At 34.2% G+C, this 24,774-nt stretch overlaps 3 protein-coding genes across 6 annotated transcripts in view; 2 read left to right on the top strand and 1 right to left on the bottom strand.

Annotated features, from left to right (window-relative positions):
• The first annotated feature begins 1,297 nt into the window (after window positions 1-1,297).
• Window positions 1,298-6,478, top strand: ZnT86D (solute carrier family 30 member 7). Its single transcript, XM_028175485.2, has 3 exons — window positions 1,298-1,978; window positions 2,272-2,489; window positions 5,572-6,478. Exons 1-3 carry the CDS (start codon window positions 1,789-1,791, stop codon window positions 6,187-6,189), a joined length of 1,026 nt encoding a protein of 341 aa, XP_028031286.1. The 5' UTR covers window positions 1,298-1,788; the 3' UTR covers window positions 6,190-6,478.
• A 2,378-nt stretch (window positions 6,479-8,856) lies between these two features.
• On the bottom strand, window positions 8,857-15,186 carry bai (Transmembrane emp24 domain-containing protein bai). Its single transcript, XM_028175486.2, has 5 exons — window positions 14,933-15,186; window positions 14,586-14,706; window positions 12,548-12,618; window positions 10,394-10,520; window positions 8,857-9,289 (listed from the first exon to the last, which is right to left on the bottom strand). Exons 1-5 carry the CDS (start codon window positions 15,107-15,109, stop codon window positions 9,168-9,170), a joined length of 618 nt encoding a protein of 205 aa, XP_028031287.1. The 5' UTR covers window positions 15,110-15,186; the 3' UTR covers window positions 8,857-9,167.
• Window positions 15,187-16,049: 863 nt separating this feature from the next.
• The window catches only part of ERR (estrogen-related receptor), a 41,376-nt gene continuing 32,651 nt past the window's right edge, over window positions 16,050-24,774 (top strand). The window contains exons 1-3 of one of the 4 annotated variants that reach the window (XM_089738327.1): window positions 16,053-16,410; window positions 17,303-17,393; window positions 20,628-22,434. In XM_089738327.1, coding sequence (XP_089594453.1) covers window positions 22,408-22,434 — 27 coding nt within the window. In that variant the 5' untranslated portion in view covers window positions 16,053-16,410; window positions 17,303-17,393; window positions 20,628-22,407. Of the gene's footprint in view, window positions 16,411-17,302; window positions 17,394-20,627; window positions 22,435-24,774 lie in introns of those variants that run through there. The other 3 variants (XM_089738329.1, XM_028175447.2, XM_089738328.1) reach the window with 3 other exon arrangements.

Genomic DNA, 24,774 nt, shown 5'->3' on the forward strand with positions numbered 1-24,774 from the left:
TTAGGATATTCAGTATTTTAGGAAATAATAAATTACTTAAAAAAAAAAACATCGTAATTCAAGTTATCAATTAAAATAACAATATATGTCTCTTTATTTTTGTTTGACAACATAAAATTACATAGATATAGAAAAATAGAAATAGAAATAATAATAGAAAGAGAATGGATGAGAGAACGAAAAGAAAGAGGGAGAAAGAGAAAGGTATTATACTCGCTTGTGTATGCGACTGTCGCGCCTGCGCACGTCTCATTTAACGGTTTTATTCCACGCACTTTTTTCCACGGATTTTTTCTTACGGTTTTACTATCACATTTTTTCTCAGTTCGGTCGCGCAGCAAAATCCCTATCCCCTCCAAGCCTGCCGTAAGGAACTTCGTTCCAAATATATATTAACTATATATTTATATACATATTATTTTACTGCCAGTGAAATAGTTTTATTTTTGGACAAATTTGCTGAGACTTAAAGTTTGAGTCTTAAACTAATTAAAATACTTGACGGCGTTAACGATATTTCTGTTATACAGCACGTGCAATAAGAGTGACTCATACACAAGCCAGGTGCGCCGGCCGTGTCATTCCACTCGTAAAACAGCACTTGCAACAGGATTGACTCATAAATAAGCCAGGTGCCCCGGCCGTTATAAAAAGGCGGTATGTGCCTCGCAATGGACCCGGTCACTCGGTCAGCGAATTAACCCATAGACACAGCCTACTGAGTTTCTCGCCGGATCTTCTCAGTGGGTCGCGTTTCCGATCCGGTGGTTCTGCGAAGCACTGCTCTTGCTAGGGTCTAGCAAATCTCCGGTTTGAGCCCCGTGAGCTCACCTACAAACGTTAGGGTGAAGCTGAAATAGCCTCTCAAGGCTATCGGCATAGGTAGGGAAAAAAAAAACTCAATTGACATTCGTTCGACTGGGTTTACCCGGTGCACTTACTATATTATTGTTACGTTATGTGACTAAGTGATTGTTGTACGTACTGGTAAGGTTCAATAAGTGTCAAAGTGAATTAAGTTATCATATTGTTGATTAAATCAGGAATCAAAAAGTGTCTTCGTTTTACTTGGTGTTTAACAAGATAATGTCTACCACGGATCCTATATACTTTTTTTTACAACATAATAAAATAAATCTGAACAGTTTTCGTTTTTTTTTTAAATTAATTACTTTTAATCTAGAATTATTTTATTATTTAGTAAGAGAATTTCATGAAATCATAATGAGTGATAGGCTCTTAGTGCGTTTAATTGATGTATTGCACTGACTAACTCACATAGGTCAACCCTTCCCGCATCTGTTAAGATTTGAAAAAAAAAATGGTTTCTGTAAAGTATTTGGATTTGTCCCCTTGTAAAAAACTTGTAAAATAAAAACATGACCATGTCATTTGACCATTTGACTTAACATAGATTACAGTGATTTGACATTTTTGTATTTTTTGACAATGGCACACTGATGCCCATAGATTATACACTTAATATATTTGAGACTGATACCGTCAGCCGTCACGACAACTGAACAATTTAAAGTTTTGTAAAATTAAATGAAAATATTAATAGATCATGTATATTGCGACCTGAAAACTTCAATGAATACATAATCAACATTTATTTTAAAAATAATATTAAATCAGATATTCTGATCATTATAATCGTCGAGGTTATGTACCGATCGTAAGGTACACGTATACAGTGTGTATTTTTTAATTTTTGTGATTTTTGAATGAATCGATATGAAATGACGTGAGGTTTGTGACGAGACAATAGGCAGTATTGAAGATACTATGTTACCACTTATACAGAAGGATACACGGCCGTCCCGTGGTCCCATCTCCGGGATTAAAGAAAAGTTTCAAAATTGGCTCCGGTTAATTTATTCCGATAAGAATTCAAGGAATTTATTCCTTTTCTTATTACTAAATTTATCATTTGCCTTCGTAGAGCTCTTTTACGGAGTATGGACAAACAGTTTAGGTAAGATGAACTTATTTTCCCTAAACTTATATTAGACAGATAGAACCTTTCATCAGTAATATTACTTTAAGCATAAGATAAACCTACTTTTTTAATATTGTCAAACCAGATAGAATTAATTGTCTTGTATAGTAATAAAATTTGGAAACAGACATCATCACTATTAAGCCTGTGATGTCATTATTTTTCTTAAGTTTCAGCAGTACATCTTTGATATACAACTTATTTCATATACACGTTTAAAAGTTTTGTGAACTCAAACAAACAGAACTAAAAATTATTTTCTATTTTAGGTCTTATATCAGATGCATTCCATATGTTTTTCGACTGCACGGGTCTGGTTGCCGGGTTGGCAGCTTCACTGGTGTCAAAATGGAGGTCCAACGAAAGATTCTCTTATGGTTATGCAAGAGCTGAAGTACTAGCTGGATTTGTTAATGGATTATTTCTTTTGTTTATCGCATTCTTCATTATGAGCGAAGCTGTCGAGAGAGCTATAGAGCCACCAGAGGTGAGAAGTTTACCAATAATTCTTTTCATTTATTTCATTATTGTTATAGTGGTCAAGATTTGTTTTTCAAATACTTTACTTTCTACTGGTGGTAGGACATCTTGTGAGTCCGCACGGGTAGGTACCACCGCCCTGCCTATTTCTGTCGTAAAGCAGTAATGCGTTTCGATTTGAAGGGCGGGGCAGCCGTTATAACTATACTGAGACCTTAAAACTTATATCTCAAGGTGGGTGGCGCATTTACGTTGTAGATGTCTATGGGCTCCAGTAACCACTTAACATCAGGTGGGCTGTGAGCTCATCCACCCATATAAGCAGTAATAATAATAATAATAGCCTAGAACTTTACGAATGAGTTAAAAAAGAGTAATGGACTTTACTCTGTGGAGCTCATGAATGTGCATTTGAATTTTAATTATAAAATAAAAAGAATGTCAATCAATATTAATTACACAACATACAGATAGTGTTTTTAGATATAAATATAATAAAACTTGATAAAACATCATCAACTTTATCTACAACTTACAAATGATAAAAACTGCACACTGTGTTAAATTATTTTTTGGCATATTTGAGTGAACTCTCTGTTGTGGTGTTAAATATTTGCTGGAATCTTTAGACACGTTGATCATCAGATTGTGGTGAAAGCAGGCAGGGTGCATGCTTAAAATACAACCTATGACCATAATAATTTTGTAGAAAGACCAACAGTTATAACAAGGAATTATGGGTTGCAATTGAATGACTAAAAGTTAATTGAAAATTGTTTAATTAGGATTATTGTGATAAGTTAATCAATTTTACAGATTCAGACCAGTAAATCATGTCATACTTTGTAGTGCCTATTGTGAGATACTGCATTATGTTAACATGTTCAACATTATGGCTCAAAGCATATGGTAGTATCAATTTGTGGTGTTGCTGTGGTTGAGTTTCCACTTACAAATACAATGTGGATTGTCATCAATGGCCCATCTGTAGTGGCTTTTTTTATATCCTTAATGCATTTCAATTTTAAAGAAAAAAAATTATAGTTAAACATTTTCAAATTAATTAATCAAGCAACTTAAAATGAATGGCATCTAGTCTGCAAGATTAAATTGAGTGTTGGATTGTACCTCTCTTGTTTTCCTACTGTGCTTTTAGGTATGTCCAAAATGAAATGCAAAATATGCAGACTTCTACATGCAAGTTAATCCAGCGATTTTAAAGTTTTTTCACTTGAAAATGAAAATCAATTATAAATTTCTGATGAACGTTAGTGGAATAAACTTAAACATTAAAATTACAAAGTGTGCTCTGTGTTGATCTAACTACTAAAACTTGATTTATTGTAAAGTAAATTCAAAACGAGCACTTCGATAAAGCGGCACGATACGAGAACCCTCCTCGTGGCCGCCGGTAACTACATTCCCGATTCTGCGGACAGAATGGAAAGCAGTCGACGTCGCCCAAAACCCGTCATTTCGGATCCTCTCGATCCACTAACGGTGCTTTCAGGGTACCTCAAGCACCGGTCATCGTTCTCGTCGAACCCGTCGTTTGCGACGAAGGGCTCGACGAGTAAATTAACCGACAGACACAGCCCACTGAGTTTCTCGCCGGATCTTAGTGGGTCGCGTTTCCGATCCGGTGGTAAATTCTGCGATACACGGCTCTTACTAGTGTTCGTGTTAGCAACGTCGTCAGGTTTGAGCTCCATGAGCTCACCTACTAGTTAAGGTTACTCTGAAATAGCCTCTCAAGGCTATCAGCTTAGTTAGGAAAAAAAAAGCAAAACGACATAGCAAACAATAAGGGAATACATACAAGGGAAACATTGGGCAAATACTTTGATTTTTTTAAATTCCTCAAACTTTCACTGCCTCACAGTCTATCAAGGAGAACGAGAACGTATTTCCGACACAAGATTTGAAAATGTTTTCGTAATTACATTGCAAAATTTACGTTACGTTAACAAATAGTACGTATTTACGTAACCAAACTTAGATATTGTCACGTATTTTTTGACGCCATTGTCCAGCGTTAACGGTATCAGACGACGTCTTCAGTGAAAACACGTGCCTAAATTGAACTACAGTACGTGATCAATTCACTATCATTGTGTAATTTTATTGTTTTCGTCCAATAAAATTGAATTTAAAAAATGCGTATTTTTGGATTGTTATTTTTTCATCGAGCAACATTGAAATTGGTTGACTTCGTTTTTGGCGGGACATGACATAGGCCTATAAATGACAAAATGAATCGCATGCGAAAAATCGCAACGTAATTAGGACTACCGATCTATATTCTTCTTCCTATTCGTACACTCTTGACAGAGTGATCGTGGTCATGCATCAGTCGGATACGACCTGCTCATGACTCTCGTGGGAAATTAGTGCAGTGGTTTCCCGTTGCCTTCTGCACCAGCATTTTAGGGGGTATTTGATCCCCAAGGTTTCTGACGCCTCTTCCGTACAGGTTGTCCTGACGGGTGTGTATGGTTATACCGCCATTGCTCGGTCGCCATTGCCCCGTTCGTTCTCTAGCAGGGAGCACCACGGCAACCTGTTGGTCGCCGCCGCCATCCGGTGCGTGCAGGTGGGGTTGACAATAGGGCCGGTGAAGGTAGCATTCCGATGTCCCCTTACTCCCCACCCTATATAGTCAAAGATATAAATATAATTAATTAATTAAAAAAATATGTGTACACACTAAGAACAAGCCAAACAAAAATATAAGGTCAAAGTAAAATAATTAAAGTATTTTCATCGGTTCTTGATACGTGTCAAAATTATTAAGCTAATCGCGCGTTGTGAAGTTTACTCAAAATTATAGACATGTACAAGTCGAGCTAATAAAAACGTTTTAAAAATTACCCAAGAGTTAAAGCTTCTATGCCCTATCGCCTATGAAATATGAACGCTTGTAAATAAGTAACTATTGGCAGAACCATTTCAAAATAAATCGGCTAAAATCGATGTTGCGGAACGGCCTTCGTTTTAACTACAATAGTTGCTAAGACTGCTTGATAGTGTAACAGACGCAAGTTAAACTTCAAAATGAAAATATAAAATAATTTCTATTTTACTTTCAGGTAAAACATGAGCGTTTGCTGGTTGTATCGGTGCTCGGATTCCTCGTGAACCTGGTGGGCATATACGCGTTCCACCACGGTCATGGACACGGCCATGGTCACTCCCACGGCGGGCACGGACATTCGCACAACCACCACGGGCATTCGCACGACGACGAAGTGCACACCGGTGCGGGTTCGGCCATCATGAGAGGGGTGTTCCTTCACGTTCTGGCCGACACGCTCGGTTCCGTCGGCGTAATAGTGTCCGCTATCCTCATGCAGACGTTCGGATGGATGCGAGCCGATCCGATCTGTTCAATGGCAATCGCGCTTCTGATCGCCGCGAGTGTCATACCCCTAGTGCGGGACTCAGCCGGGGTGCTCATGCAACGGACTCCGACCTCTCTGGAGCGCGCGTTGCCCAGTCTGTACACGCGCGTCGTGGGCCTGGCCGGCGTGCATGCTGTCCAGGAACCGCACTTTTGGACTCTCTGCAGTGAAATTCACGTTGGTGCCATGAAGCTCGAGGTGGCCCGCGAAGTGGACCCCCGATACGTGACGGACCAGGTCGCGAGGATCTTCAGGGAAGCCGGCGTCAAACATCTCACCGTACAACTAGACTATTCTCCCCTTTGATAAGAATAACCGATCACAAATCTTATTTAGGTTTTAATGCTAGAGAGAACTGGCGTGGATTCCGTACGTTCCTAGATACCGTGAGATTGATACGAGTGAATATTATGACGCAGTTAGTAAATATCACAGAGTTTGCGCTGTTTTAGATGCATTTCAAAGTTCACACAGTGGGCTTTATTGTATATAAGGAGAATAAATTATGTCAATATAGAAATAATATAATGTGGTGCAATTTGTACTAATTTAATGTGAACAGTTTTTACAAATAAATTACGTGGAAGCCATACAACAGTATTGGTATAACATACTTATAGTCGGATTTTTAATTAGACGAAGCCAGCTGACAGTAGCTAATGTCACTTTGTAAAATAATGTTGCTATATTTAAAGTAATAGTGATGCGTTCAGTTCTCGTTCAATCACATAAATGAACAATGAGTGTGAAGAGTTAATCATTAATTTCAAACTATAAAAGAATATTATTTATATTTTACAATAAAATTGTATTAAAGTGATCCAATATAATAATATGTTACTAGTAGTATGTAACTACAATCAGTTTTTTTATTTTCATTACCTATGTACCTATAATTATTGTTATATTTTATACATCTATAGTTTCAACTATATGATGCATTGGAAATAGGACAGTCTTACAAGCTTCCTCGCAATGTTTTTCTTAATGTTTAAAACACTCGGTATTCAGTACAGGTAGATACCATAGGAACATAATGTTTCGTCGAAAACTCGTTGGTATGTACAAAGCACGGCTAAAATTCGAACCCCGTGCCCGATATCGGCAGTTCGGCACACTAACTATTCACTAGACAATCGAGGCAATTTCATTAATTCAGGAGTTTTTTCAATCGTTCACTTTGTCACAACACTATTTTTATTTCATCAAAAACTGACAACACAGTAAACGTCAGTTTACTTCGTCTAATAAAAAATCCGACTATAATGAAATTCCTTATACTTATAAAAATTATATTGTCCGTTACAAAAGAAAATTTTATTTTTGTATGTAATGTTTTATTTTCTTACTTCTTATTTATATATTTATGTATATTTTTTTACATTCCGTCTATATATGATATTTTGTGATTTGGTTGTCCGGCGATTAATATAAAAATATATAAATACAATTTTTTTATCATACACTCGTTATGTTTCTATTTCACAATATTTCATATTTTGTTGTGTTCATTTTGTAATTTGATAAATTTTATATTCTTTGGGCCATCTTGTTATGAATTAGCGACCCACCTCTAGTTTAAATATAAAATATATGCGTTATATAATAACTTAATCGTAAAGCAAGGAGTGTAGCATAAAATAATGTCAGACTAAAAAAAAAAGTTCAACGAACAATTGTCTTAAACTGACCTCCATTGGCAGTTCTAGTTAGAAATTATTCTAGAAATTTCTTGGTTACTTTGTTTATAGGACTTTCTCTGAATAATTTAAAAAAAAAACATATATTCGCCTAAGTTTACTTGATCTTAGTGACATATTGTGAAAATTAGTCGTAACGATTATTACGGGTCCAGATTTGATTCTCCGGTTAGTTTATGTTAAACATGCGTAGGTCAGCATGTTTCGTGTAGGTACTAACAACACAAGGGGAAGTCCTAGCTTGTGGCAAAAAGCACAGAGTACGTTGTACACAGAAGAAAAGTACCTACTTCATTTTTATAGCTACGCTCTGTTACAGCCAGGGTATGGCCGTCCACTCCGGCTTATGCAAAAAGGTAAAATGGATAGGAATATGGATAGAAACAGGAATAGGACGTGTCGTGGTCGGGGCACTTGTTGAAGGAAGAACAGACTTAAACACTAATAAACTGATTCGAGTTTTTTATTACGTATTGTCACCATATTATAAGTACACATACACGACTACCTCGCTTTTTTTCCCTGCCTATGCTGATAGCCTTGAGGCTATTTCAGTTTCTTGTCGTGTAGATGAGCTCACGGGGCTCAAACCGGGAATGTTGCTAACACGCCCTAGCAAGAGCAGTGCTTCGCAGAATCTACCACCGGTATACCACTGCTAGTTTTAAAATGAACGGTCTATTCAGAGAATAAAAACGCTCATTAACTTAAATAAATTTGTCGTTTCTACGATTTTGCACGAATAACTTTGTGAATGTGAGTTAGTGGCCGTAAGCGATGTCTCTGTGCGCGCTTCTATGAGATTAATTTCTGCAGGCGATGTTAATGGGGTATCTTTAAAATTAAAATTAGACTCCAGTATATGGTTTTTTATCTATGTAGCTAATTTAGATCATATCAAATTTTGGTTAATTCAAAATACCCTCCAAATTTAATCTAAACAGTAAGTACTAAACCTCGATTAGATAATATAAAATTAATGTAATGTAATATTTTATATATTTTTATGGCCCTTGTAGGCAGACGAGCATACGGCCTGCCTGATGGTGAGTGGTTACCGTCGCTCATGGAAGTCAGCAATGACGGGTGAAACCAAGCCGCTGTCTACCGTAAAAAAAAATCCAGTAAAATAGCACGTCATATAGACGAGGGCATTCAATAGGAATCAGTCAATCAGTGATGAAAATTTTATTTCAATGTGTGACCGTACAGACGCTAAATGTTGCTGATACTATATCTATACTATATTTAAAAAATAAAATTATTATTACTATTATTCCAAATAGACTTTATTTTACATTTGCAGACACAAAACGCGATCATTTACAACAAATAATAATTAAAAAAAAATTAGGAAATTACTGCATTAACTATTCCAAACATTTAATAGTTCACTAATATTAAACAATTTAAGATCTAATGTCGCAAATTTTAAGTCACCAGAGGAGTGTTCCCAGTGTTGCGAAAAAACTGCACACTATAATATAAACTACCACAGATTATAACAAAAACGAAGTAAAAAAAAAAAAACAGAATCGAATCAACACAATTTCATCAAGACGTTACTCGCGTATTGTTACTTAATTACTCAATTAGCTTCTTTGCTTTGAAGAACCTGCGAAGGTATAGGACTTGCCAGGTGGCCAGACCCAAGAGGCACGCCATCGAGAATATACTGAAGAATAAAACTCTATTATTCGTTGATTCTGAAACAAAATAAAATAATATAATGTTTACTGCATTTATTTTTTAAGGTGAGTTGAGTTACAGCGACATAATAACAAAATATTTATTGATATCTACTTCAAATAAAATATCTTAAGCTTTTATTTCTCGTATCGTTTTGATCATGTCTGCCACACAGACTGCTGTGCAACACGTTAGTGGTTTTGTTGGAAGAAAACATTAATAAGTTTCGTGTAAATTTTATACTTTTAATAAACAAAATCTGTATACAAGAATGAATAAAATATGTGGTTTAAAACAATAAAAATAAAACATCCGGATATAACAAACCGAATCAATAGTGGACGAGAACGAGGTCCATTTGACGTTATGTCATTACAGGAACCCATAGACCTCAACGGCGTAATATACCGTAACCTTGAGGCATGAGTTCTAAATTTCAGTTTTACAGTACAGCGGCTGTTCCATCCTTTAAGTGAGCTGATCGACGGCCTACCAACAATTATTTTTTTAAGGAATTAATATTTATTTCCCGACGTTATTCTTACGCCCTATTTTTCCTTATTATCCCTATTTATCCTTATTATCCTTATTCATATTATCCCTAATTTTTTTAAATAATTATTATTATATTATAATAAATTGTGTATTACATAATTGTATGTATATTTACGGATATATGTATGTATGTGTATATGTATGTGTACATATTTGTATATGTATTTCACTGGATTGGTACACCGCGCGTAGTTCGTTTCCAAATGATTCTTGTTCACCTGATGGTTGTCTGGAAGAGATCGCTCTTAGCGATAAGACCGCCAATTGTACTTTTTTGTATTTAATGTATCGCACTGTTTATTTGTTTTTTTGTGGAAATCATTCTTGAACATAATAATATGTTAAGTGCGTATTTCATTAGAAAAATTGGTACCCGCCTGCGGGATTCGAACTCCGACACGGTCGCATCACTCAAAACGAGCGCACTCGGCGTCTTATCCTTTAGACCACGACGACATAATTCGAGCTCAAATCATTTAGTTCAAGTTAAATAATATATCATCTAAACACTCTTCAAATATAAGATATGCACATTTATTAGACATAAAGTACAAAAGAACCATTACCATTGGTATCTCTCATTTCTTCTTCTCTTTTCCTCATTAGTGTGAAATCTTGAACGATAGCTTCTGATAGGTCTTCTAGTCTCTTCAGTTCCACTTCCATTGGCTTCAATTTTGCAGCCTCCCCGATCTGTATATAAAAAAGATTAGCATAGTAAAAGTACTTTGGCAGTATCTTGACGCTATAACTTTTTGAACACAGCTTCATAACTCGAACGATTTGATTTAGATAACTAAACTAGTATTCAGCTAAGGTACCAAGTTTCTAGAAATGTGATAAATTATTAGTAATTTAATTAAAATACCCAATAAACATCTTTCCAATGATATGTCACAGCACTTAGGAAGTGAAATTGAGGCATTATTCTTTGGGAACTTTATTCCAAAGAGAAATCGGTAATTTTAAATTCTCATCTTTCTCTTAGACACTGTTTTGTTGTTACATCATTTATAATACTAAGCCTCTTAAAACATGCCATTTTTGTTTTAAGAGAACATTACCTGATTTTTTTTATGTAGATGTTTTCACATCATCATATTAAACACTAGTGTTTTCATTCTAACAAAATCAGTAATATTTACTTAATTTAATCTAAATCAATCAAACATGCAAATGCTATTTAATGTACAAAAAGGTAATAATTATATAAATAGTACTAATTTTTAGGAGTTTTCCTCATGTGAAACAGGCTTAAAACAAATATTAAACCAATAACATTCATTCAGCTCAATCAGCTTGACACGAAATCAAGGTCTTAGTAGAACATACAATTTTGTGTGAATAAATGATATTTTGTTTTCTAGTACATGTATGAATATATGCAAGACTAATTCACTAAGCCGTACTTAAGCATCGTAATTAAGATGATACAATGCATAAAGCATACAGTTGGTTTAAATTTTATTATATTACTAGCTGACCCGGCAGACTTCGCAGTGCCTCAATCGATAAATAAAAGACACATCAAGGGGACACATCAAAGGAAAAACAAAATTGTTTGTTTTTATATAATTCTGAGCTTTTTATATTTTCTCACCTTTTAAACCTTCCTTGGACTTACACGAATAATTCAAGACCAAAATTAGCCAAATCGGTCCAGCCGTTCTCGAGTTTTAGCGAGACTAACGAACAGCAATTTATTTTTATATATAGAGAAGAAGAAGATGGGCTTAAGATCGGGCAATGGAATGTTTGAAATGAACGGTTTACAACAAAATTTTATCGAGAATGTCATTGGGTTAATATTTAAAAAAAAACACATGCATGCTATACACATTATACTTATTAATAAACAAATAAAGAAAATTGGCTGGAAACAGAACAACTACAAAAGTTTTTTTAATAATTTGTTATGTCTAAGTTATTTTTCCCTGACGTACTAATTAGTTGCGTAATTATTAGCTGTTTGTTAGATAGTTCATTTTCAAACCAAAACACAAACATTACCCAACGACTCTGGAGGCCCAAGTTGGTTTACCGATAATAAAGAAATATAAAGACAAAATTAAAAAGCGGAAATAAGCATACATAATGTCAACTACTAACTGAGAATTAACTTTCTTCAGAAATACATACAGATATATAATTAGAACAAGTAATTTTTCATTACTGGCTGATAATATAAATATATATTTAAATATATTATTATACATAATCCTAGTAACAAAGAATCAAATAAAGATACCCTTAACTAACAGAAAAAAGCAAAAATAAACTTTAACTGATGAAGATAAAGTTGATAGTTATATTCGAGTTGATTTTAAAACAATCAATTCAAAAATATGGGTTTTGAATAAAATATGTTTAATTTGCACCAAAATAAAGAATATTGTGATATCATTAATGTTAGCCATTCTGAAGTTTCTTAAAACAACATTTGAGCAATAATAAAAATTCTTTACACAGATGTTTCATTATTTGTGTTATTATGGTGTTTAATGAGTCATTTGTCTAGTCTCTATAAATTGTACTTTTTATTTTATTTTTATATCTATTTTTTAGAAATAATATGTTGAATTTATGTTAGTTCCATTTGCAAGCGTGACTTGTGTCATTTTAGTTTGGAGACATAATTTCAATGATTTTCTTCTGTTTAATTATACTGCTATAAACATGGAAACATTTTGCTTTCATGATTAACTAATATTTTAACTTACCCCTTCATAAGTCTTTGCTTCTATGCCGATTTTAATATCTAAGCTTACTTGATGTGGAATACCTCTTCTTTCTGAAAAAATATATGAGAAATTTAAATAATCAGGCTTACTATTGCACACCACCAGAGAAGAGTTCATTTAAGTATCTGAAAACACTGCAATGCATATGACGAAAGGTGAAGTAATTCATCATAAATATGGAGAATCAAATATTTTTAAACAAAAATACTTGAATAGACGATTTTGAATCAAGAAAAACCCAGTACATAATAAGATGAACGCCACAACAACAAAAATTCACAAAAGTTTCAAAGCTATAATCCGAGATTGTAATGGAGAAGAATAGGCTAGAGCAAATTTTTATGATCAATAGGTATCAACAAGCCCACAATATCATGTCAAGCTCTTACATTACATAAATAAATAGATAAAAAGTTTTTGATTAATTAAAAATATTTCGTTTTAAAGCCAAAGCCTTCTCAGAAAGAGACAATAAAAAACAATATAACATTACTGGCTAGCTATATTATGTTTCTTCAGATAAAATAATATTGAAACATAGAAAAAATAACATTGTAAATCATATTTACCTAAAACTGAATTACAATGTTATTCTTTGCACTTGTCGAATTTTCAGTTGCATATCATAGCATAGCAAACCAATAAACTAATAGTTTCACCTTTAAAAGGCAGGACAGCAAACATTTTATAATTTGAATGTAGGGTATAAGTATATTTATTTATTTTTATTTTAATTAAAATTTACATTGGCGGACTTAATGCTTAAGGCATTCTCTAACAGTCAACCAAAGGTAGTGCAGAGTAAATAGTGGTAGGTGCAATGAAATTTATATTAGGTTACGAATACATACAAAAAAAAGTATATCTACATATATACAAAATCACATATACATATACATACATACATATATGCACACATCCATACATATAATAGTTTATACAGTATTAAAAGTATAGTAACCAGCTAAGTACAAAAATCCTTTTCTATACTATATCAGCTAAGTGAATTATATAAGGGCTCAGTGGTGTAGATTGGGAGAGGCCTATGTACAGCAGTGGACGACTGGGGGCCGTTGTTGATTATGATGATGAATTATATCTGGAACAGCCGGCTAGCACTTTGCTACCCACAATAAGACATCAGGTGTCGTGAGAATGAGATCTAAATGGCCAATAGATTTTCTATTATAATTTTTTTTGTAACAATTACAGCTATTTGATCTCATCAACTTCACTGCTGATAGAGAAATCAATAGCTGACCTGAGAATGCATTTATAAGGGAAATAATAGCAGTCGCAATGCAATGCATTTATAAAGGAAATAATAGCAGCAACAAGGCTAGATTTGGATACCAATAACATATTTCGATTATGACTTCTGTTAGTGAAATCAGAAAGCTTGATTGCTTTGAGGGACAAGAGATAGGAGAGGCCTACACAGATTTACACAACATTGTTGTATCTATAAGTTATGGGGTTAACACAAATATTATTAAAAGAAAACCCTTCCAAGCCTTGGTGAAAAATGTATTTTAATTAATGGTGAATTATGCTGTATATGTTTTTTTACTAGTAGTATTATCAGTCCACATAAGGGCCCACCATCCTGGTTATTACTGCAGTGAAATAGTCATATGCTTTGGTGATAGGTGACAGCATTGGCATTGCTGGGACTTTGAAGTTACCAGCCGATCATAACTAACTGGTCCTATAGTACTAAATAGAGTATTATTTTCCTGCTCAACATTATAATCCGTCTATTAAAAATATCTACGGAGTAGATCATCAGAAAGGATTGGAGCAATTTGCCAAGCAATTTGCCATCAGGCTGCCTTTGCACATTAGTGTTTTATTCAGACTCGTAATAGTTAAAACGTCAGAAGGTATATTAAGTATCAGTAAACTGTGACCTACTTTTCTATGCTGATCTCTATGTACTTTCTAAACTAATCTAAAGAACCTTTATTAAAACAAAAATATTACAAGAATTATTCAGTTAGTTCCAAAATAAAATTACCTGATGGTACTTTAGATATAAAGCAAACTTCAAACATATCATAATTCTCTGTGACGAATGAGAACTTTCCCTTTGTTACTGTATCTTTCTGTGATAAGATGTGCCCCTTCGAGTCTTTAATCTGTAATAATTTAAATCATTATTGTTTCGGTCTTTTGTTTGAGTTACACTGTAAGTTTACAAAAAAAATTGTCAATTTTTAAAAAAAATAGTACATTTTTTAATTTTCAAATATTTCTGTTATTTTTTTTTTATTGTATCTTAAACGATAAATGTCTAGTGGTGTACTTAAGCCATGGCGTTTGAATATTACAAACTTTTTTGGTTATGTCAGAAATTATACTCACAATATAGTCAACTCTTTGCCCCTGTATTTCTGTCACATCATATTCTCCTGCAACTAACACGTTGGCGTGTAATTCTTCTTTCAAGCACTTGTGTGTGTTCGGCGCCAAGCTCCACATAATCGCATCAGTTCCATGCCAGATTAAGCTCAGTAACAACACGAGATATTGTACCTCCATGTTTATTGTGGTTATATATTATCTATCTTGCAATAAATAAAGCCGAATTCATAACATTTATGACCGGAAAACAAACATAATCTCTAATTTTACGTCAAATAGACCGATGAGTTGGCTAACGTCGTCGACCTTTTGGTTATTTTTTTTTTTTGAAAAATGTAATCGTGTTGCCAGATTTCACTTCGGCGACTTCTAGTAAATTCTGCGTGGAATGGATTCTTACATTCCTTTGAACTTGATTTAGCAGTTTATACCCATACTGCTAGGTAGGTATGTACTTACATTTCTGGCGTTTAAGTACGCACCTTTTTATGATGCGTAAGCCGGAACGCACGAGAGGTGGGAAACAGCATATAGTCTGTGACACGAGACCTTTTTACCGCCAAATATGAAAAACATAAAAATAATTTATAAAGTGATAAATAACTAATTTAATGTAATTACTTTATGCCGCTATATCAATAAAATTTATATTGTTTCAACTGTGGTGTTAATTACATAAAACACGACCAGGCGAAATAAAGAAGGGATTCTATATGCACTCCCTCACATTATAAATGCTTTAATATTATTAGAACAATAGGTTTAATAAGTACTCACAGTTTAATTTCTATTTTTTTGATCGTATCAGAAAAACAGTGATTAGTATCAGTCGATATTAATTTTTTGTCTTGTGATACATACATACATATTTGATTTAAATTAACTTGAATCCAATGTTTTGCGAAACACTTTCAAGTGGGAAATAGAATCTAAATTTATTCAGCCAAGCTATTTCTCGAAATCCATTTTTTAAAAGCTTGTTCCATTTCCATTTATTGGTGCACGTTATTTTCCAACTTTCTATCATAGCTGAATACAAATGGCAAACAAGAACATAAATACATTTTCTCGTCATGGATGAAAGAGACAGCGTTAGCTGATATTCTAAATTTAATTCAGTTCACAATAACGCGATTCACTGCGTTTCGTCGAATTCGAAAGTGCATTTTGCATTTTCAAGGAAATTAAAGAAATAACCTTAAATTAGTTTTTTTGAAACCATTATTGCTTAGAATCGCAACTTAATAGAACTTATTACAATATCTACTACTTATTTAATTTTCAAGGGACTTTGAATAGCTGTGTTGTGAAATAAAAGTGCGAAGATTATAAATTGCATCTGACTGATTGACAGATGCATAATTTATTTCTGTAATTCGAAAATTGTTTTGTGCAGATCTTGATTAAATGATTTGCCGAAAGTACGGTACGTCGATGCCTTAGTGACCGTAAATCACATTAAAATATAGGTAATTTCGGTGAGTACTCATTTCTATCTGTGCAAAAGTAAGTTTACATAATCTTGCAAAGTTTAAAAAATTACATCTTAACTAATTGATCCTTAACGATTCGTTTTGAACATAAAGGAACTTTTATGATATTAATAAATGAAAGTAAAATAATGGATCCAAGCTGTTAATTAAAATAAAATACTCCATAGATTTCCTTACAAGATTTTTGTTGTAAAGGATCTGTAAGATGACAACAACAAATCCATAATAATACAACTGCTCATTACTAATTGTATAAAAAACTTATTTTACAATAGTTATATTAAAATCGGAAACTATTATTTTGAAAATAGGATGATTCTTGCCATTATCCCACATCTTGCGATGTCAGTGCAGCATGTTCTTTTATCATTCTATTTTAAGCTATACTTTTCCTAATGATGTTATTATATGATGTACATAATACTGAAAGAACTTTGCAAACGTCCTTATTCATTATGACGAGTTTAAAAATTTTTTTTATTATATCTTACTTATATTTTTCTATAGGTTTTCAACCAATCAATATTATGAATGTGAAAGTTTATAAGTTTCGATATTGGTTATGCGATCACTCAAAAATTACTCAAATAAATGTATATAATTTTACATATTTAAATAGTTTATAACATATTTTTTATCACCTGAACAATGCTGTTTATATTCAATTCTAATTAATACGATATGAAAATTCATAGTTTGTGATTTTACCAAAACCTTACCAGCGGATTAGATAGAGCAAGTGATTCCAAAAAATCTTTATAGCAGTAAAATATGTGTTTAACATTTCTAAAATATAAGTATAACAAGGGTGAAACCATAGGGCATGTTTAGTGATATATAACAGAAAAATAATAAAATTGTAAAATTTCATTTTCAGACCGCGACTATGTCTCTTCGCAGTTTCTACAGAGGACCCTGTAACTCACAGGAGATATGTGAAGGACAACCAAACATAATTATTCATTGAGGTATTCTTTGTTCACTATTTATGAATATCAACGATTTACATTGGCTATATCTCCCAAACCCCAAAATTTTCATAATTTACCTGTTAAAGTACTGTCTTAAGTGATTACTGGCTGGTGAGCTATGGTGATTACTGGCTGGTGAGCTATGGTGATTACTGGCTGGTGAGCTGGTGGTGAGGAAGATAATACAAAAATAATATTTAAATAGAACTTTTAATTTCTTAATGTCATATAAATTTACAAAAATAACACCCTCTTTATTTAAATCAATAACATTTAAGCATGTACATTTAATTTCTGGTAGGTACTTACACGCAATTCATTCTATTCTCTTTATTGGCCATAAAACTTATTCTTAATAAAAGCCATTATAAAAATGGATTTGGATTGAATCATTGGAACAATATAAAAAAATCTTTATTTGACATGGCAAACAAAATGTAAATATTGATTTGAAAGTAGGGATAGGAGTGTTTCAATGAACAGACTTATTGTTCATAACAATATCTCTCTTTGTGCCTTGGATAGAGAGAGCTTATATAGTACAAATGCGTAATAGTTTTAAAAAGAATAAATACACATATTTAATTAGTCCACCACTAATCGAATATAATTAGTACATAAAAAAACACATTCAATTTAAAATAAGTGCAGATTGCAGAGCAGAAAAAAAATTGTTTAAATGGGCAAATCTCCTAGGAAATAAGCCACTAACATGAAATATCATAAAAGTTCCTAAGTTTCCTGATTTTAAATACTCTTAAATGTACAGATTTTCATTGTTTAGTAATTAAATAATTTTTAAATTCAAAATAGGAGTTGTTACATATTATGTCTGTTAAGAACCAGTGGTTTTGTTCACAATGAATTATAGTAAGGAAGACAACATGAAACTCGCTGTGCATACAGAATAAATAATTAAAATGATATACATAATTTTCTTACTGTGACAGTCCCGTTAATGTATATAACTAATAGAAGATATGTTTCAAGTAGTTAGAAAACTATGTAAAATATGCGTCGATTATAGATAGAGCCTTGGCGTTATAAAAAGTCACCGGTATTACCAGTGTCAACGGGCGACAATAACCATTTACCAGCAAGTGTGTCGTACGCTCGTCGGTTACAGTTGGCATTAATAGAAGAGTTTTATCGTGTCAATGGTCATCACTAGATGGCGTTGTCACCAATTCTAATAGATTTATTTAAAAAAATTCTCTATGACTAATCTAATGAAAGACAGTTTAGAGATATAAAGTAAATTCATAAATTATTATTACTGGTGGTAGGACCTCTTGTAAGTCCGCACGGGTAGGTACCACCATCTTGCCTATTTCTTCCGTGAAACAGTAATGCGTTTCGGCTTGAAGAGTCGTTGTAACTATATTGAGACCTTAGAACTTATATCTCAAGGTAGGTGGCGGCATTTACGTTGTATATGTCTATGGGCTCCGGTAACCACTTAACACCAGGTGGGCCGTGAAATCGTCCACCCAACTAAGCAATAAAAAAAGTATATATTATAGATGCCACAGTTTCACTCAAGCTACAAAATGGTAAATTTAACATACACTGTCCCTTCGGTTAAATTTTTAACTAGCTTGATGTTTTAGTTATTAAGTTTGTATCATTCTAACGGAATCATTGAACTTAATTTTCAACCGTCCGATTAACTTCAGGTACCGATGACAATACAACAATTTTATAATATCCTGAACGGTATGAACAGGATAAAAAAAAGATGAAAATAAATGTTAGTTTGATTTGCGATTTAAGTTTTTTTTTTTAGTTTAAAAACTACGTACTTTATTATTGCGATACAGTTTTTCTTGTTACTTTAATATGCACTGTATGCCATGTAAGCAGTGGCGTAGCTACCCAGGGGCTAGGCGGGGCAGTGCTCCGGGGCCGTCAAGCTCAGGGGGCCCTCGAATCCTTACCAGAAATATCGATCGAACTGAACTTTTGGAAATTTCTACCATTTTCAAAATAAATATGACAGGTAGCAGCCCCATTTTAATCATGACAACTAAGTTGAGAGAAATTCAAAAGTTATGCCTAGGGAATTCCGAAACGTTTCTTACACTAGCCCTAGCAAGAATAATGCGTCGCAGAATCTACCACCGGATTGTCAAGCTGATTGGACGTCTTGGTTCGGTGAAAATGACGCTCAGAGATTCCGTTACATACATTTAAGTACCATATATCAGGGTAATAAAAGCATGTTAAAAAGATAACTATTGCTGAAATCGTATGAAAATTAACTTATCCAGTCGAAAACTTTCTTTGGCAAACATCTGTGCAGTCGTAAATTTTATCACCACTTGTGTCATTAAAACTTAAAACCATAGCTGCCTCCAAATCTGCCCATATAATTCTGTAATATTTTTCTTAATCGGGTAAAACTAATTCTTCCTTTGAATCATTTGACGCCTAATTTCTTAATATGTAACTTCATAATTCTCTTGAAAATTAAGCAATCAGAAAGCTTTTCGTTACTGGTGGTAGGATGTTTTGTGAGACCGCACGGGTAGGTACCACCACCCTGCCTATTTCTGCCGTGAAGCAGTAATGCGTTTCGATCTGAAGGGTGGGGCAGCGGTTGTACTGTAAAAACTGAGGCCTAAGAACTCGTATCTCAAGGTAGGTGGCGGCATTTACGTTGTAGATGTCTAAGGGCTCCGGTTACTTAATACCAGATGGGCCGTGAGCTTGTCCCCACACAAGCAATAAAAAATAAAATAAAAAGGCTCTGTGGATCGAATAAAATAAAAAAATGTCCGATTTTTGTCTCAAAAGCATTCCAAATACCTACTATCAATTTCCGAAAACATTTAAGTCATATTTACAGGCAGAATCTATTGATATGCCGTTATGTAGATAGGACTTACACCCTTTTCCATTTTAGATACAAATTTGTACAAGTAGTAATCGTAATTAGGTCAATAACCCACTGGACGTTGGACGTTCATTGATTGCCCTTAATCATCACTATTGGTCACACGGCAATGGATTAACCTAACTGTATTTTATGAACGTGCATGTCTCTTCATTAATACATGCTCTCGGTTGATTAACACGCTGTATGCTTTAAGACCCACCGGTGGGCCTAGCGTACTGTTACGCGCTGGAGTTCGGGTTAAATAAAAGACAACACTGTATTAGCACTTAGAACACTTAAAACACTCAACAAACACTTTAAAACTCTCAATTCACTTCTTCCCTTCGCTTCAGGTGATCCGTTCGCTGTTTCGCTTCGAGTAGTTCCGATTACTGACTGACTCCGTGCCATCTCTGCAACGCTTTTGTAGCCGATACCACATCCCTAGAATTATCGAGAATATTCCACACATTTCGAGTATTGTGTTTCCGCTGACTGACAATAGAGGGCGTTGTACTTCTCGAGCGTTCTAGGTGCTACTGGATCCTTCGATATTCGTTCAACTATTCGGCGATAGATGGTGTTACTGGCGTAACAGTACTATGCAATTTAGGCTAAGCCAAAATCAGTAATTTTTACTAACTTGAGATTTTCATTCTAAAATATTGTATATTACGATAATTTGCGTGGACGGTAAAAATTTGCGACTTTTACCGTCTACTTTATATATAAAAGGATGACCATCATGACCCGTATGATTTAGAAAGAAAAGGCTCACCGGTGAGCACCGTGGCCCGAATGAAAATATTCGATTTTTCGTATGGCTTTCAAAGTGTTAATCCTTGCACAATCCACTAAAAGACTGGTATCTGTTGCGGATTAATTTTTGTTCTATCATGCTTTTCTATATCATGTGCAGTGAGATTTTTATTGACCATTGCAAATTCAAACTTCGACATCTATCAATTAAATCAGTTAGTTATTTGGGTCTTTGGAATTTCGGTGAAAACCTGTGGTTACATTTGTAATATGGTTTGTTCCCTCCGATTTCCTCTTGATTCTTAATAGTATTTTTTATGTATAATACAATTTTCAAGTGGATTTTATCGAATACATTAAATTCATAAAAAATCGGTTAGTTTTTTTTACAAGACTAGACGAAAATTTTCCTGAAAATTTAACGTAAAAAAAATAAAATAACGAATCTTCACTAATGAATACCACAATACAGGAATAATATTATAGTGTAATAAAATTTAAACCCGAAAAAAATGACATTTGCTTCTGTTCCTTATAACTATTTGTATGTATAATATTATCATTCAAATGATTCATATTAGTAAAGTAATTACTTTATTGTAATTGAGTAATTACAATTGAGACCAAAATTTTAAGTTTCTCAACGGGCTCGGGTAACCACTTAAAATTAGATGGGCCGACATCTTGTCTATGCAATAAAATAATTTGAAATACAAATCCCAATAAGTGATGTAAATAATTTATATCTTTTACGTTTTCATTTTTACGTATTTCTGTGATTAGGAAAGAACTTAAAGAGTAAAATTAGCTTTTTATCAATTCATCTGTGGGATCTTTTGTGAAATCCGCACCGGTGTAGTAATTGATATTTTTGAAAACCATTAAAATTCACGCGGCGTGCACGATAACATAACTAATAATATAGCAACGTGCAAAAATGACGTAACCGCAAACATTGAAAACAAGAGTGTTGAACGGATCAAGCGATTCTGTACCTTACGGCTTGCGAGAATCCATTCAGGTGGTGCGGCCGTGACAATGCGCGCGACTGTCGGCGGGTACCCGCTGCCGAGGGGAGCGGGGGCGCAACGCAAAAGTGGGTCGGTCGCGACGTTGGTCAAGTTCAAGGCCACGTTTGGAAGAAACTAAAAGGGCGCCAATCGCTGCTAGATGGCGTTGCGCGATTCGAAGTTTGAAAATTTGCGACCACGGGGGTGGGGTGCGGGGTGAGGGCACGGGGTGCGGGAACGAATTTTTGGTGCAACACACACGAAACGACGCTGCACTCGTGTACTGAACGTCGCGACGCGCAGTACTTTCGCGCCAGATCACCTGAACTTTTCAAATAATCTAGACATATAAAAACAAGCCGAGATGGACTGGATGGAGATGGAGGATATGGTGCGTAATAGTCTATTTTATTGCCTGTTAATTACAGCGATGCCTTACAATTTCAATGATTATTTTGGGCAAATTATGTTTTGCCTTGACCTATCCTAACATTTTATCAGTAAGACTGAACTCAGCCGCCAAATATTTATCAGTGCCTGCTTTATATTTCCTCGTTGGTATTAAGTACAGTACGTATATAGAGATGAAAATGGGTCTTAAAATATTTTAATTCTGGAAAAAAATCCACTGTTATAATTCCCGACAGATCACTGTTAAAAATAACAGATTAAAAAGCTACACATTTAATATCTAGTTCATTTCGTTTTACATATTAGCAAACGGTTTAATATTTTATTTTGCTAGAAGCAATCACAAGAAAATATTCCAGAATTTATTTCCTCAATTTGAAATAATAATATGTACATTTGTGGTTTCTAAATTCGTATTCGGTTTTTTAAAAAAACATATTACACGAACGCCAATTGTAACTACATATGTTCTTTTTTTTTCTTCTTATATAACAAAATTATTCATTTAGAATTAAATTCGAATTTTTGAATATCGAATTTTATTACGGCACGCCAGAAAACGCATCGTATTAAATACTACAATAAATCCGCGCATCAAAGCATAGATAGTAATTTCACAAGAAAACGTGCAGTCGCTTCACGCATCTCCGTTAGGGCTAACACCGAAAAACGTTGTGCGTTTTACCACGACCTGCCCCAATCCGCGACGCGGTAGATCGATACCGCCTACGAGTATTAGCTAGTGTCGACCGGCGGCTACGTACCACATAGACATTTGAGTAGGTACACCGTGAGACGAACCACACATTTATTATACTTGTTTATCGATGTAATAGAAAAAGAATTCTCGATATTTATATTCGAGGTGACGCCACACACTCGATATACTTAATAAAGGCCCGATTGTCTGGTCTTCGTGTTGAGATTTTCCGAAGTCCTGTGTCTTACATTCAGAAGTTACGGTATGCGGTACTTATTACTACCTTATGACATGCACGGGTTAAGGCCTGTAGTATCCTACCTAATTACACTTCATTATTAAATAACATATATGATACTAAGATATGTCTACACGACGGTTTTTATATTGTAGGGTCTTCGGTAATCTCATAGGCGAATAGGCAGCTCTTTACTCTATGAGGCTATTAACATCTTCCTAAATAGGCCACCCGTAGTGAGTTCATGTATGCTGACATCGGCACGCAATCTACAGTTGTTACGAATATTTGTAAATAAATAAAAAAAACTAATGATTGCAATATGTAGCCGTATTTTCGACGTATTGATATTTTCCGAATGGCAACTCTAAAAACTTTATCATTATATTAGACAACTATTTGAATCTACTTCCTGATACGCTATTTCGACCGAACTGTAACGTTTAAAATATAGAATGCAGTTTTCATTCGATCGTGGGTGGGCGGATTATGTATGCAGTTTTTTGCGTATTAAAAACACGGTGTTATGTAGAAACTAAAAAAAAACTTGTTACTATGTTTCAGTTTGAATAGAGAACAGTTTAATTAGTAGCATAAAAAAAGTTTTGAATTTCGTTTAGAGCGTTTCGTTGGTAGCACTGATTCTCTGCTGACTTACGCTGTTGGTATACGTTTAACAAATAAATGAATATTGGTTAGAATCATAGATCTATTTATTAAACATCAAAGAGTTGGATTCGTTTATATAAATAAATTTATTAAAATTAGTGCTTTGATATTTGTTTTAAATAAAGTACCTATACAGAAATTCGTTAATTTTTGTAATGTTAGTTATCTATGGTTTTGGTTGCTATGTGGAAAACGCATTGTCGTGGTCGAATGGATAAGCCGCCCGGTGCACACGTCACGAGCGACCATACCGGTGTTCAAATCCCGCAGGCCGGAAACGAATTTTTTTAATTAAACTTCGCAATTAAGTATGTATAGCCTTCACGAATCTCGTCCGCTGTGAAAATGAAACTCACATAATTTAATGAATACTAGTTGTATTAGATAATATTATTAGATAATTGTATTAGATATAATAGAGGCTTGTGGAGAGTATTAAGCGGTAGGCAGCGGCTTGGCTCTGCCCCTGGCATTGCTGAAGTCCGTGGGCGACGGTAACCACTCACCATCAGGTGGGCCGTATGCTCGTCTGCCTACAAGGGCAATAAAAAAAAAAAAATTGTTGAAAATTGGGGCGTATTTTAAGCCGGCACTGGTAGGTGTCACCATCTGGCGTGTTTCTGTCGCAAAATAGCCGCGCGTTCTACTTTTAAGGGTGGGGTGACCGTTTTAGTTTGTATTAAAAATTAGATTCTGACGTCACATTTCAAGAT

This window comes from Bombyx mandarina, chromosome 25, assembly GCF_030267445.1.
Source record: "Bombyx mandarina strain Sakado chromosome 25, ASM3026744v2".
Lineage (NCBI taxonomy): Eukaryota > Metazoa > Arthropoda > Insecta > Lepidoptera > Bombycidae > Bombyx > Bombyx mandarina.